Source organism: Piliocolobus tephrosceles, chromosome 6, assembly GCF_002776525.5.
Source record: "Piliocolobus tephrosceles isolate RC106 chromosome 6, ASM277652v3, whole genome shotgun sequence".
Taxonomy (NCBI): Eukaryota; Metazoa; Chordata; class Mammalia; order Primates; family Cercopithecidae; genus Piliocolobus; species Piliocolobus tephrosceles.
This window is the reverse complement of record NC_045439.1, coordinates 123,186,642-123,201,395: the sequence shown is the minus strand read 5'-3', so window position 1 is coordinate 123,201,395 and position 14,754 is coordinate 123,186,642. Positions and strand designations below refer to the sequence as shown.

The 14,754-nt window shown below is 41.3% G+C and overlaps 1 protein-coding gene across 5 annotated transcripts in view; it reads right to left on the bottom strand.

The window, feature by feature from the left end:
- ACIN1 (apoptotic chromatin condensation inducer 1) overlaps positions 1-14,754 on the bottom strand; it is a 36,307-nt gene that overhangs the window by 19,742 nt on the left and 1,811 nt on the right. For 4 of the 5 annotated variants that reach the window (XM_023230414.2, XM_023230417.2, XM_023230416.2 and 1 more), the window contains exons 2-6: positions 14,448-14,513; positions 11,515-11,626; positions 10,976-11,095; positions 2,503-2,591; positions 302-1,561 (exon numbers count right to left, since the gene is read on the bottom strand). In XM_023230414.2, the coding sequence (XP_023086182.1) occupies positions 302-1,561; positions 2,503-2,591; positions 10,976-11,095; positions 11,515-11,626; positions 14,448-14,513 (1,647 nt within the window). The remainder of the gene's footprint in view (positions 1-301; positions 1,562-2,502; positions 2,592-10,975; positions 11,096-11,514; positions 11,627-14,447; positions 14,514-14,754) is intronic. The other variant, XM_023230418.2, reaches the window with a different exon arrangement.

The window sequence follows — 14,754 nt, the reverse complement described above, 5'->3', positions numbered from 1 at the left end:
ATCCTGGAACACACACGTAAAAGGGCATGCCCATACCCTCAAGAAGTTTACGTCTAGTGGAGGAGATGAGTATGTAAACTGAACATTCTATCAAAGGGACTCAAAATGAAAAAGAACCCCATTTTAGGAATCAATTAATTGAAAATTCGATTCTGAAATGAAGAGAAAATAATCAGTGAAGGAGACTAAAGGAGGCTTTTCCTATTTCTTTCAGAAATCATGACCGGTCCTCTAGGGGCTGAAATGAAAACCACTGGAATATGACAGAACATTAGTACACCTAGGATTCTCTCATACTCACTTTTCTGCTGTTGCTTGATGCTGAACGAGAACGTGAACGTGACCTTGATCTGGACTCTGATGTTGATCTGGAGCCCATCTTGGGTCTACCACGAGGGTTGGCATGAGTACGTGCCTGGGCTACATCTCTCTGTGTGGATCTGAGCGGCGAATGAGACCGAGAACCTGAACTGTCAGGAGAGCGAGATCTTGATCTAGAACTGGAGGAGGAAGATGATGAGGACCGGCTAGAGGATGAATCAGCTGACTGTTTCAATCTGTGGCTTGGGAGAAGGGTATGAGAAGCTCTTCTGCCTTCCTTCTGTTCCAAAGATGGCTGTTTCAGACATTCTTCAGTGATTCCTTTGGCCAGTGCTAACTCCTCAATTTCTAGAGGGAGTGGCTGAGCAGATTTGTCTGACTCAGGTTCAAGATCCTTCTGGGCTGAGTAGTCAGCCAGTGTGCTTTTCTGAACCAGAGGCAGGACACTCTCCTCTGGCACTTTCTCTGCTGGGGATTCTGCTTTGGTGTCTGCAGGACTTGACAAAGGAGACAGGCCTCCTACCAACTGGACAGTATGCTGAGATACTAATAGCTCCCTGGTCTCAGCATCTGTATTAGGAGGAGATAACTGAATGAGGACAGGGGGGGCTGGGCCTTCCATGGGCTCTATTTCTTCTTCGCTACGGAGTTGTATATGAGGTGGTGGAGAAGATGCTTCCTTGGTAAGTAAAGGTGGAGGAGTCTCCTCCTCGCTGACAGTTTGCTCTGGCTGCACTACAAGTGGGGCCTTCTTTAGATCTTCAGTCAGTCGAGGAGGGGACGGAGACTTCGATTTTTCCTTTAAGCCTTGTGCAGATTTTATTTCTCTTTCTTCCTCCTCAAGGGGAGATGTTGTTTTCATTTCCTTCTCCTGCTGCTGTCTGGCCAGATGACTTTTTCTAGCCTCTTCCTGGGATCTTGTAACTCTCCCTCCTCTCTCTAACACCTCCTGTTCCTGGGATCTTGTTTTGGGTCTCTCATCCATCATCTCCTCTGGTTTTACTCTAGGCATCTCTTCCCCTTCTTCCTTAAACTCTTTCAGGATTGGTGCCTCCCTAGATTTTTGTCCCTCATCATCATCTTCCTCTTCTTCATCTTCTTCTTCCTCCTCCTCCTCCTCTTCTTCCTCCTCTGTTTTCAAATTTCGTTCTGCTCTGACCCTTAGGTTTCTGGAAGGTGTTTCTTGATCCTCTTCCTCCTCACCAGGCTGGCTGCCCTCAGAGAGTTTAGCTGCTCTTGCCTGAAATAACAGATATACAATGGCTCCAAATGTATTTGCTCACAATCAACAGAGGAGAGAAAGTATCTAATGAGACACCCCTAGGAAGGAGAAATTCAATGATACATACTTTCAGCAACAGAAACAGGAGTGACAGGAGACAATCATGACTAACTGTGGCACTTAGGGGAATCAAAATAGAGTGACCAAAAGAAGTACAATAATGAAGCTACTTCTATGTAGTTTAAATTTTAGCTTCAAGCACCCCTTTTTTTTTTCCAGTAAAATATTAGCAGAGCATCTAGAAAGCAGAAGGGTGGATAGGGGGCTGAGGAGAACTAACCTACTATCAATTAATATGATTATCTTTTTATCATTTTAGTATATTTCTTTTTATTTTTTCCTCTAATCACTTCCTTTGTACAGTCATAATTACACTACACATAACACTTTTGTATTCTGCCCACTTAGTATTGTATCATATAACTTTAAGGCTTTAATTGAATGGTTAATTATATCGTATCTTGTCTAATAATGTGCTTTAAGAATACAGAGCAGCCTGCTAACTTTCAAATTTAAACTCTGTAAAAATATTCACTTAGAAATCTGAAAGGTAGAGGAGATCTAAATAAAAAAACAAAATGAACAACAAAAAGATGACAAAGAGAAGGAAGATGACTACAAAGAAATCTAGAGGCCAGAGCAGTGGCTCACGCTTGTAATCTCAACCCTTTGGGAGGCTGAGGTGGAAGGATTGCTGAAGTCTAGGAGGTTGAGGCTATAGTGAGCTGTGATTGCACCACTGCACTCAGGCCTAGGCGACAGAGTCAGACTCTGTCCCAAAAAAGAAAAACAAAACCCCTAAATGTAGAGACATACGGACTCGAAAAAAGTTTGAGGAGGAAAAGAAGATATCCAAAGCATTACTAAAGAGGTGATGCTTTAGGAGGTATCTGAGTTACCTGTCTGACCCTAGATGATCGTCTTTCTCCTTTCCTCGGTTTCTCATCATCAGAGTCACCTTTCTCTTCAGAAACTGAGGAGCTTTTTCCTATTGAATGAAAAAGAATCAAGTCAGATTCATGAAGTGAAGACTCATTCACGGCTTTTTAAAAATCAGACTTTCTAATATCCAACCAATTACAGCATATGAACCTATCAAGACTTATCTGTATCAATTTCTTTGACTTCTATGCTAAAGAAAAGACTACATAAAGCCCTAAGGTCAGGGTCTTATTGGTAATTCTTGGTGTGCACGTCTGGTATATTTTCAACACCTCAAAGCCAATTCACATATTATAAATAACTCAAACAAATGTAAAATAATTTCCAGGGGCTTCAAATTGTCTAGCAGGGATGTACAAATACAAAGTGTACTTATATAACTATTCTACAAAGTGTTCTTACCCTGAATAAAGTTTAAGACTTCATTATGTTCTGTATCCATTTTTCTGGATTGCCTATTACTACCACTTCCTAATTTCAACCAAAATATTATGATTAAATACATGAATTTGCACAATAACAAACTCAAGAAATAAATACTTAGAGGAATGTTTTTCAGCACCCTAAAGTTCCCAGAAATTACTTCAAGCCAACTGGATGGGGTTTCAGAACTGGGTCCTCTCTATTAGGTTTTATGTATTAGAGCTCAAGATAAGATTTTTTTTTTTTTTTTTTTTTTGAGATGGAGTCTCACTCTGTCGCCCAGGCTGGATGCAGTGGTGCAATCTCGCCTCACTGCAACCTCTGCCTTCTGGCTTCAAACCATTCTCATGTCTCAGCCTCCCGAGCAGCTGGGATTATAGACGCCCACCACCATGCCTGGCTAATTTTTTTATTTTTAGTAGAGATGGAATTTCTTTTTTTTTTTTTTGAGATGGAGTCTCGCTCTGTTGCCCAGGCTGGAGTGCAGTGGCCGATCTCAGCTGACCACAAGCTCTGCCTCCCGGGTTCACACCATTCTCCTGCCTCAGCCTCCCAAGCAGCCGGGACTTACAGGTGCCTGCCACCACGACTGGCTAATTTTTTGTTTTTAGGAGAGACGGGTTTCACCATGTTAGCCAGGATGGTCTCGATCTCCTGACCTCGTGACCTGCCTGCCTTGGCCTCCTAAAGTGCTGCGATTACAGGAGTGAGGCACCGTGCCCCGCCAAGATGGGGTTTCACCCTGTTAGACAGGCTGGTCTCAAACTCCTAACCTCAAGTGATCTGCCCCCCTTGGCCTCCCAAAGCGCTGGAATTACAGGCATGAGCTCACATGTTTTTCTTTTTTTGAGACACAGTTTTGCTCTCGTTGCCCAGGATGGAGTGCAAAGGCATGATCTCGGCTCACTGCAACCTCTGCCTCCCGGGTTCAAGCGATTCTCCTGCTTCAGCCTACTGGGCAACTGGGACTGCAAGCGCATGCCACAACACCTGGCTGATTTTGGTAATTTTTGCAAAGACGGAGTTTCATCATGTTGCCTAGGCTGGTCATGAACTCCTGGGCTCAAGCAATTCACCTGCCTTGGCCTCCCAAAGTTCTGGAATTACAGGTGTGAGCCACTGCACCCAGACTAGGTGAGGTTTTTTTTTTTTTTTAAAGGGAAAAAAGTTCTATTAAAAGAAAGCTTGGAAACCACCGATCTAGGTTATCCTGAACAATTAATCTATGTAACACTGAAAGAAAGTTTCGCTCAGATTCCATGAAGGAAGGTAACTGGGTAAATTACTTAAGTAATTTGAGTCTCAATATCTTTCTTTTTAGACAGCGTTTTGCTTTGTCACCCAGGTTGGAGTGCAGTGGCATGATCATGGCTCACGGCAGCCTCAGCCTCCAGGGCTCAAGTAATCCTCCCACCCTGGTCTTCCCAAAGTGCTGAGATTAAGGTATAAACCACTGTGCCCGAGTCTCAAATGTCGTGATTGAGAAAAAGGAGGGGCTGCACTAGATGATTTCTAAATTTCCTACCAGAATTAAGATCAACTAGGCCTGGGGACGGTGGCTCATGCCGGCAATCCCAGCACTTGGGATCACGAAGTCAGGAGATTGAGACCATCTTAACACAGTGAAACTCCGTCTCTACTAAAAATACAAAAAATTAGCCGGGCGTGGTGGCTGGTGCCTGTAGTCCCAGCCACTCAGGAGGCTGAGGCAGGAGAACGGTGTGAACCCGGGAGGCGGAGCTTGCAGTGAGCCGAGATCACGTCACTGCACTCCAGCCTGGGCGACATAGCAAGACTCCATTTCAAAGAAAAGAAAAAAAAGATCAACTATGTAGAGTAGCAATACTAATAACAATGAGAACCAGTTTAGAAAATAGCAGGAAGATAATTATATTCCAGATATTTAATCAGCTAGATTGGACTCAATTTTAATACAGTACAAAAGGTTTAAATGATCCACAAAACTATGTTCTATAGTAATAGTGCAAATAAAGCAGGTGGTATGCAGCTCTAACCCCAGATCTTCTCTCTCTTTTTTTTTTTTTTTTTTTTAAGACGGAGTCTTGCTTGTTGCCCGGGTTGGAGTACAATGGCACGATTTCAGTTCACTGCAACCTCCGCCTCCTGGGTTCAAGCGATTCTCCTGCCTCAGCTTCCTGAGTAACTGGGATTACAGGCGCCCACCACCATGCCCAGCTAATTTTTGTGTTTTCAGTAGAGACGGGTTTTTGCCATATTGGCCAGGCTGGTCTCGAACTCCTGACCTTGTGATCTGCCCGCCTCTGCCTCCCAAAGTGCTGGGATTACAGCTGTAAGCCACCGTGCCCGGCTTTCTCTCTTATTTCTATATCCTTTCAATCTAAAATGAACTAGGCGAATGCTTCTGTAATAATAAGAAAAAAATCAAAATGAGGCTGGTCGTGGTGGCTCACACCTGCACTCCCAGCATTTTGAGAGGCCAAGGTGGGTGGATCATGAGGTCAGGAGTACGACTAGCCTGGCCAATATGGTTAAAACCCCGTCTGTACTAAAAATACAAAAAAAAATTAGCTGGGTGTGGTGGCGCACGCCTGTAGTCCCAGCTACTCAGGGGTTTGAGGCAGAAGAATCGCTCGAACCTGGGAGGCAAAGTTGCAGTAAGCTGAGATGGTGCTACTGCACTCCAGCCTGAGCAACAGAGCGAGACTCTATCTCAAAAAACAAAAAAAAAAAAACAGAAAAAACAAAATGAAACTAATGAAATCAATTAGAAGACTACACATATTTTGTAAAATTTTACTTCATGATCATCTGATTAAAAGGACCTCTGAGTATATACCATTTCATATCTGGGTAAGTGAAGAAAGATTTGTGTTATGGTTGTTCATACAGGATATATGATTAGGATACAAAGTAACAGGCCAGACTCTTTAGCAAACATTTGAAGTTATCTGTAAGACAGTAGTGCAGTGAAATGAAATAATCATTTCATAATTCGGTGATCTGAAATAGGCTAAATTATAAAATGAGTAAAACCAAAATAAAAAGTTTTCATAAATGTTAGGCAAAGTTCCTTCGCAAGTATCAACGAAAGAAGCTAATTTATCTCACACACACCAAAAAAAAATAGGCATGTACAAGGTTGGTCAGAGATAAATGTGTTAAAGTCAAGGCTGGGTGCGGTGGCTCACGCCTGTAATCCCAGCACTTTGGGAGGCTGAGGCGGGCAGATCACGAGGTCAGGAGATCGAGACCATGGTGAAATCCCTTCTCTATTAAAAATACAAAAAATTAGCTGGGCGCGGTGCTGGGCGCCTGTAGTCCCAGCTACCCGGGAGGCTGAGGCAGGAGAATGGCGTGAACCCGGAAGGCGGAGCTTGCAGTGAGCTAAGATGGTGCTAGTGCACTCCAGCCTGGGTGACAGAGCCAGATTCTGTCTCAAAAATAAAGAAAGTCAAATAAATGAGTTGCAATTTTAAAATTAGTATGTACAAGCAAAACAGCCTCTTTACCTACCTACTGTGAACTATATGCTATTATTGGATTGTTATTTTTGATACTGTAAAACTGCAGTGATAGGATTTCTGGATGATTACTCCTCTGGAAGAACTCTTAGTAAGTCATCAAAGATACCTGGAGAAATGAGCAGGGCTGTTCAGAAAGGTTTGGTCACCACTGTTTTGCAATAAAAGTGAAAACTGGAGGGGCCTTAGAAATGAAACAAGAAATTAGTCAGCAATGCAAAATATAAAGAGATGAGGAATCTCTTTCTAATTCCTTGGAAAGAGCTGATGTGATGCAGACAAACTTCTGAGAAAGGTTATACCTTCTATTACAAGAACATGGCCACACTGAATGTCTTAGGCCAGATGTTAGTAACACATGTAGACAGTGAGTGCTTTAGCTAAGGGTGGAGCCAATACTGATAACAGGCTAATAAATGTATTTCAGGATTCGAAAAACAACTCAGGGTAAACATTAAATTTCCAAGAATCCAAAGCCAGAAGTCTTCACAGAAAGGAAAAGGCAGTTGCTAGACAATGCAGGATATATTAAAGTGCAGAATGTTTAAGGGTTATGGAGGAAATAGTTCTTCATCCTAGAAAACAAAATACTGGGCAGGATTTGTGGGACCAAAGTAAGGTAGCCAGAGATTGAAGAAAAGCCTGTGGCTAAAAGGTAACCTTAGGTGTGAATAAGAAGCAGGAATGAAGAGAATACAGACCTGGAAACAATACCAAACCTAAATCTGACTCATGTTAGACCTGTAAGTAAGTTACCTAGCGTTTCTCTACAATTTCAGCATCCAGGTTTTAACATGGAGAAAAAGGAATGAGGGGCATACTCTATAAGCCAAGGGCTAGCTAAAGTCACCTTTGTTAAAGAATCAATATTCTGAATATCCATTTTAAAATGTATTTTCTTAGTTTGAGCTCTTTTTGAAAAAATTAAGGACAGTAAGAATTTTTGTACACACAGTCATGATATGGAAGGAAATTCAGATAATTTCTGACTATGGTAGGTGGATAATGAGTCCCAACACCTTAGAAAAATCTGAAGAAAGTGATGGAGACATAAGAGGGAAAGTCAGACAGGATTTTATAAACCAATTATTTCTTTGAGCCAGGGTTTCACTCTGTTGCCTGCCACCTTGATCTCTAGGGCCCAAGCAATCTTCCCACCTCATCCTCCCGAGTAGCTGGGACCACAGGCATGTGCCATCACAGGCAGCTAATGTTTTCTATTTTTTTGTACAGATAGGACTTGCTACGTTGCTTAGGCCAGTCTCCTGGGAGATCCTCCCACCTCAGCCTCCCAAAGTGCTAGGATTACAGATGTGAGACACCACACCATACCTGGGCAAACCAATTCTTCCTTCCTATTTGGGATTTTGCCAATAGCACATAAATAGGAGGATGCTGGAATACAAACCAAAGATCTTGATAAATTGTAACACTGAAAAACTCTTCCTTCAGTTAGTCATTCATAAAATGAATTGGTCAACAGATCCACTCAGGGACTTTTTAAAAAATCTAGTCTCAGGACTCCCATTCCTTGAGATTCTTTGGGTAGGGGCCAGGAAGCCATATTCTTAAACATAATATTAAAACAAACAAAAAATCCCCCTCAGGTTCCAAAAGTGTTTTGAAAAATGTTAGTAGGAAACTTAATCAAAATTTGTTATTCAAGAAAGAACCCCAAAACATCCAAAGCTAACAAATAAGCTGCCACTGCAATGGCATACTGGCATATGGCAGACTGAGATACTACACCTGGAAGAATCTGATTTCTGGGCAAACACTAGGGTTAATGCTGATCCAACTAAGCACTGATAGAACTCCAAACAGCCACTCCATTCAGGACCTTAACTAAATGTTGTACAACATCGATAATGGGATTCTTATTTAAGCCAAGATCAGAGGTAGGAAAGTTTACGGCATAAAGGACACTGAAGAGCATGTAAGGAAATGATGAGCAGTACTCTACAATTTACTACATTTATGCTTTTCAGTTTATTTTTCACCTTTTTTTTTTTTAACCTCTGGGTTATTTTTTTTTCGTCCATCAATTATTAGCCGTGGGCAGGGTCTGATGACATAAAGCACTGAAAAGATTGGCTACCCTTACTCTAAATCTTTGCTTTTGAAATCTATTTCAGAAATCATTTCTCATTTTCATTTCAAATTATATTAAGAACTGAGAGCCTCTTTTTTTTTTCTTTAAAAGAGAGCTCCTTATCAAATCATGGTTCTTTAAAGAATTTTCAATGGTTCCCCCATTACCTATAGAACTGAAAAAAAAAAACCCTCATAGCCTTATTGGCCTGGCATTTAAAGCCCTCTGTATATCACCCTAATCTACCTTTTAATAGTCTACCTTGAGAATACTCTACTCTGGCTACTCTACTACCTCTCCTTTAAAAATACCATATTCATTCCTCTGTCTCTGCCTTTGTTCCTTCCTAAAAATATCTTTTTGTATCCTCTCTGCCAAACCATTTCTAAGGCTCAGCTCAAATCCTATACCTCTTTATGAGGCTTTCTCTAATCACTGTAGTCCTCAGAGCTCTTCCACTCTTGGGTCCCTATGTCTCTATCACTGTCACATACTATCTTCTATTGTTCGATTTATGTGCAATTGTTCTCTCTTCCTAACAGACTTTACGCTGTGCTAACTCCCAACATACTCTCACATGGAGATATGTACGCAGTAGGAATTCAATAAATTTTTTTTTTTAGTTTTATGTGAGAAGAAATACTGACAATTTTGTAAGAGCTTTCTATTTCCTCCTGGCTTTAAAACTGGGGGGGGGGAAAGGGCGCAGAGAGTAAAGTGGATCAGCTGAGGGTCTACTACTCTCACATTTAAGGAGAAAAGAGGTCCCTAAGGAACTTAATAATTCCGAAGTATTTTCTTACTTAAAGATTTCTAAAAATGTCTTTCTGGGTCTAAGACTAGGATCAAGAAAAACAGGGACTGAGTAAAATATGACCTTAAAACTAGGCTCAAAGGCCCTCTATTTTCTCTAACCTTTTGGATAATTTCTTTCCCACCATTAAATATCTCCTAAAAAATCTATTTCCATGAAGATTCTATCGCTGCTTAGCCTTTTGACTAAAACCAAGTGTAGTCCATGAAGGAATTCTATATTAATCAGAAGAGCTGGAAACTTCCATACATCCTAAAAATACTGATTATTGTGGATTCCGCACCCCCTCAACATTACGAATTATTCAAAATACTTGTTAAGTTACGCATTGGTTTAATAAATCTACTAACAATCCACATGTCTTATATACATATTAAGTATCCCTTTCCCAAAATGTTTGGGATAACAAGGGTTTTAGATTTTGGATTTTTGAATATCTGCATTATACTTTCTGATTCAGCATCCCTAATCTGAAAACTCAAAATCTGAAATGCTCTGATGAGCATTTCCTTTGAGTGTCCTGTGAATGCTCAAAAAGTTTTGAGTCTTTGGATTAGGCATGCTCAACCTGTACATGTTCTCCTGAAAGTATACTGACTTAGACAGGGAGTACCGAAAAGACAAAGGCTATATTTATAGACTTCTGCTTGAGTTATCATGCAAAATTGGGTGCTTACTGTTATAAATATTTTTTGAGACAGAGTCTTGCTCTATTGTCCAGGCTGGAGTGCAATGGTGCAATCTCGGTTCACTGCAACCTCTGCCTCCCGGGTTCAAGCTATTCTCCTGCCTTAGCCTCCCGAGTCACTGGGATTACAGGTGCCTGCCACCACACCCGGCTAATTTTTGTATTTAAGAGATGGGGTTTTGCTATGTTGACCAGGCTGGTCTGGAACTCCCGACCTCAGGTGATCTGCCTACCTCGGCCTCCCAAAGTGCTGGGATTATAGGCGTGAGCCACTGCGCCCAGCCTGGGTGCTTAATATTTTTTATAATGTGAAGAAATTAATTAATCTTGCCTGAACCAATCCCATATACTAGGTTAGAGCTCCCTATCATAATATGCTCACATAATACTCTGGATTGCCTTGCACAGCAGCCAATACAACTGTAACTAATGTCCATCTCCTCACTAGACTAAGTTTCTTGGGGCTGAGACTTCTTTCTTTACTATATTCCTAGTGCCTAGCATGTGCCTGGTATACAAGTATACAATAAAAATCTGTTGATTAGACCATAGCAGATGCCCAATTCGGGGAGATGACTGAATGTGTTAACATGTAATATACACAATTGGTGAGGAGATGAAAAAGAGTTGACTGTTGCCAAATTCAGAGGTAGAAGAGTTGAAGAGGTACAGATGAGAAGAAGAAAAATCACACTGCTTCGTAAAACACTGAGAAGGTAACACAATATATAGGTGAAAGCAGACTTCAAAAAGGATGTATACTTTCCATGAGAAACAGATGTCAAATATCAATGTCACAGAATTTCCCTGGGACTTTCATGGAGGCTTAGCATGAAAGGAGGTGTAACTACCTCCCCCCACCAACTACGCAGGATTGACAAAACAGCGCAGTGGGGAGGGAGATACGTACTGGGCGAATGTCTGCTGAGCTCCAGCTCTGGTCTCTCCAGGCTGCTCTGAAAGTCAGGAGGCAGCAGGGAAGCCACTCCCTCAGGATGGATCATCTCGTCCTCCGACTCAGCTGAAGCTTCTGCAAAGTACAGATCGGGTCGGGGCAGGGAGGGAGTGAAGGACTCAGCATGTAGGAATATGTAGAGGAGTGAAGGAGGTCAGCAAAGTCACAGATACAGAGATACATACCAAAAAGAGCACCATATACAAAGAAAAAACTCCCTGGGATTCAGAACTACTTCATCTAAATAGTAGCTTAATTTACTTATAACTCTTCCTGTTGGCAGGAATCCTCTTCTAACAAGACAGTCAAATTAGGTGTCCTCTTCCCTGACAAAAGTAAATAGTAAATCACTTGGCTTCACGGGCTATGAAAGCAAGTAAGTAGCAGTCTCAGCCTCACTTATTTCTGAAATTGCCTAGTTAGACAGGCCTATCTACTCGGTGACAGGGATAAGAATGACGAACTCCTTGTAAAAAGTGACAATCTGGGCTTACCTTCAAGTTCTGCAGCTTCTCGAGCTTCACGTTCCAGACGCTGCCTAAGTAGCTCCTGCTGCTTTTCCAGATACTGTTTTATGAAACTGTTCTGGCTCATTTCCTCACCAATCTGTGTAGAGGAAATGAAAAAAGAGGGTCTAGGAAAACAAACCAGGAAAACGCAAAGAAGAAAATTCCATGCAGCAAAGTTGGACCCAAGAAAGATAACTAAAATGCTGGAAGGCTCTTTTCTAAGTTGGTTCTATATTGTAGAACAGAATAGCCTTGAGTCACAAAAAAAAAGGCAAAAAGAAGAGCTGCATATAATTTTTTGTTTTAAATACTCAGTTTCCAAAGAGTGATACTGGTACACAAATTACTTTTTTTAATTTTTATTTTCTGAGACAGAGTTTCACTCTGTTGCCCAGGTTGGAGTGCAGTGGTGTGATCTCAGCACACTGCAACCTCTGCCTCCTGGCTTCAAATGATTCTCCTGCCTCAGCCTCCTGAATAGCTGGGATTACAGGTGTGTGCCACCACACTCGGACAATTTTTGTATTTTTAGTAGAGACAAGAGTTTCACTATGTTGGTCAGACTGGTCTCAAACTCCTGACCTCAAGTGATCCACCCGCCTCAGCCTTCCAAAGTGCTGGGATTACAGGCATGAGCCACCGTGCCCAGCCACAAATAACCTTAAATTAAAATTCCTGTAATTACACCTTTTAGACTAAATTCCTAGATTACATGGAATATTATCTAAAGGGTAATCTAAAATTTCCTTTTGGTAGTATCAAGACTGAAGCATGGTAGCTCACATCTGCAATTCCAGTACTTTGGGAGGCTGAAGTGGGAAGACGCTTGAGCTCAGGAGTTCGAGACTAGCTTCAGCAACATGGTGAAACCCGTCTCTATCAAAAATACAAAAAGCTGGGCATATTGTGGTGTGAGTCTGTCATCCTGGCTACTCAGGAGGTGGTAGGCGCAGTGAGCCGAGATCGTGCCACTGCACTGGGTTTAAACAAGACTCCATCTCAAGGAAAAAAAAAAAAAAGCCAGTTCCTCCAAAAATCAATCGTTACCTAGTCAGGAAACATTTTTTTTTCTTCCAGGTGGAGTATCACTCTGTTACCCAGGCTGGAGAACAATGGCGCGATCTCGGCTTGCTGCAACCTCTGCCTCCCGGGTTCAAGTCATTCTCCTGCCTCAGCCTCCCCAGTAGCTGGGATTACAGACATGTGCCACCATACCCAGCTCATTTTTGCATTTTTAGCAAAGACAGGGTTTTGCCATGTTGGTCAGGGTAGTCTCAAACTCCTGACCTCAGATGATCCACCCGCCTTGGCTTCCCAAAGTGCTAGCATTACAGGTGTGAGCCACAATGCCAGGCCTCATATCCAGGAAACATTTTATCAACGTCTCCAAAATTCAAGTACGGTATTTAAAAGTATGAAATCAAGAGACTAAGAAAAGGGATATCCATTGAGCATTTAGACAAAGTTATAACTCCATTTTGTATGGGTGAAAGGAAATCCTTGGTAACAGGAGCTTATGCCTTTTCCTATTTTTTTCTGTAATAGATTCCCAAGTTGCTCTTCTGACCTCCAGCTTTCTCTTCACAAGTTCTCCTCCCTAGAACCTTCTTGCTTAGCAAGTCCTATTTAAAACTCCCGAAAAAGCAAAAAAAACCTGAATACTTTCTAGTCATTAAGTCATGTTTCCTAAACATAGCAAATGTTTATTTTCAACTAAAGTAGAAATGAGTCTCTTGGCACTCAATGGACATTGCCTAAGGGTGGGTTGCATGTATTACAGAATAGGCATGTTTGCTGCAAAACCCGTGTTAATAAAAGCAAAGCTTCAAAGACTAAAATGCAATGGGTAAAAAGAATACAATTAAGCTGATTAACTTATGCAGTTTCTTATGCTTGTTAAAGTACTTAATTGAACCTCTGAAAGCTGGCTAGATTATGATACTTACAGCTTAATGAGGTGATAACAAGGGAGAAGGAGGGCTCTCTTGTTTTCCACAGTATCCTGGGACTTCATCTAGTACTGAGGCTGCACACCACTGCTTTAACAAAGACTTGGATTTTTCCTTTAAGTATATGACACATTATAAAGAGGGGATTTTCAAAAACCGAAAGAAACTTTAAGAGACTGTGCAGCCTAATAATTTTTGGATTTTAACTGTGGAATAATTCAAAAGAAATCTTATGCAGAAACGCAATAGTCAAAGCGGATAAAAGTAGATCTAATCTAGTTTAAGAGAGGAGTATGAGCCTTGCTTACTTGGGAAAAAGGTATTTCCCCTAGGAAGCTCCCCAAAGCAGCTCCACAAAACCCCAAGAGAGCAGTTATAAATCCATGGGTTTAGTTTGACTTTTTCTCATATTACAGATAGGGAAATGGAGGAAACCAAGGCCTCCAAAGGTTAAGTTTCTTATCCTAAGCAAAGGAGCTATTAGTAATGCTTATGAATAAGTGCATTGAGTTAGTAGTTAACACTAGTAATGGTGGGTGACTTACACAGGATTGAACCCTTGGAAAATCTACATCAACAAGAGTTCTTAATTAGCAACTATTTTCCTACACTGTCACATTGGTGGTCTACTTTATATCCATATTCAAAGACATCAACTACCTTTCCTAAATTCATGGCAGATAAATGACTTCAGATCTCTGTACTACACGTAATTAATGGAAGCCACACCTTTCTGCACATATCATTTCAATTATTATAAACTAATAGCGCCTCTGAGTCTGTTCTTTACTCCAGGCCCTTGTATACAACTGGGTGATTAGAATTCAACTGTCCTGGTTTGAGAACATTTCTGACCAAGGGAACTTAGGAAAATAGTCGTGAGGAATTAAGCATGAAATATACAACACCACGTCCTGCCATGTGTCTGTATATCCAAAGAGCCCACTCCATTGAATAAACCTTTCTCACCTGGGAATTTGGCTGGAATGCAGCATGGGGTGTTGAGTGTTTCTGTAAATTTTCTAGCATTAGAGCCTGGTATAGAGAAGGGTAAAAGTCAGAAATGATGAAAAAAAAAAAGAAAACCTCCCACCTCTACCACAACCTCTTAATTAAATGCAATGACTTAAATACACACAATTAAACTGTATTCCTCTTCCAGGGACCTGAAAACCCTTTACTAACACTGTTCTCATTCATCATCAGAAGACCCTTAAAGGTAGCCATGGTTACTGTTACTAAACGTACATATATAAAATGCAGGCACACAGAATCA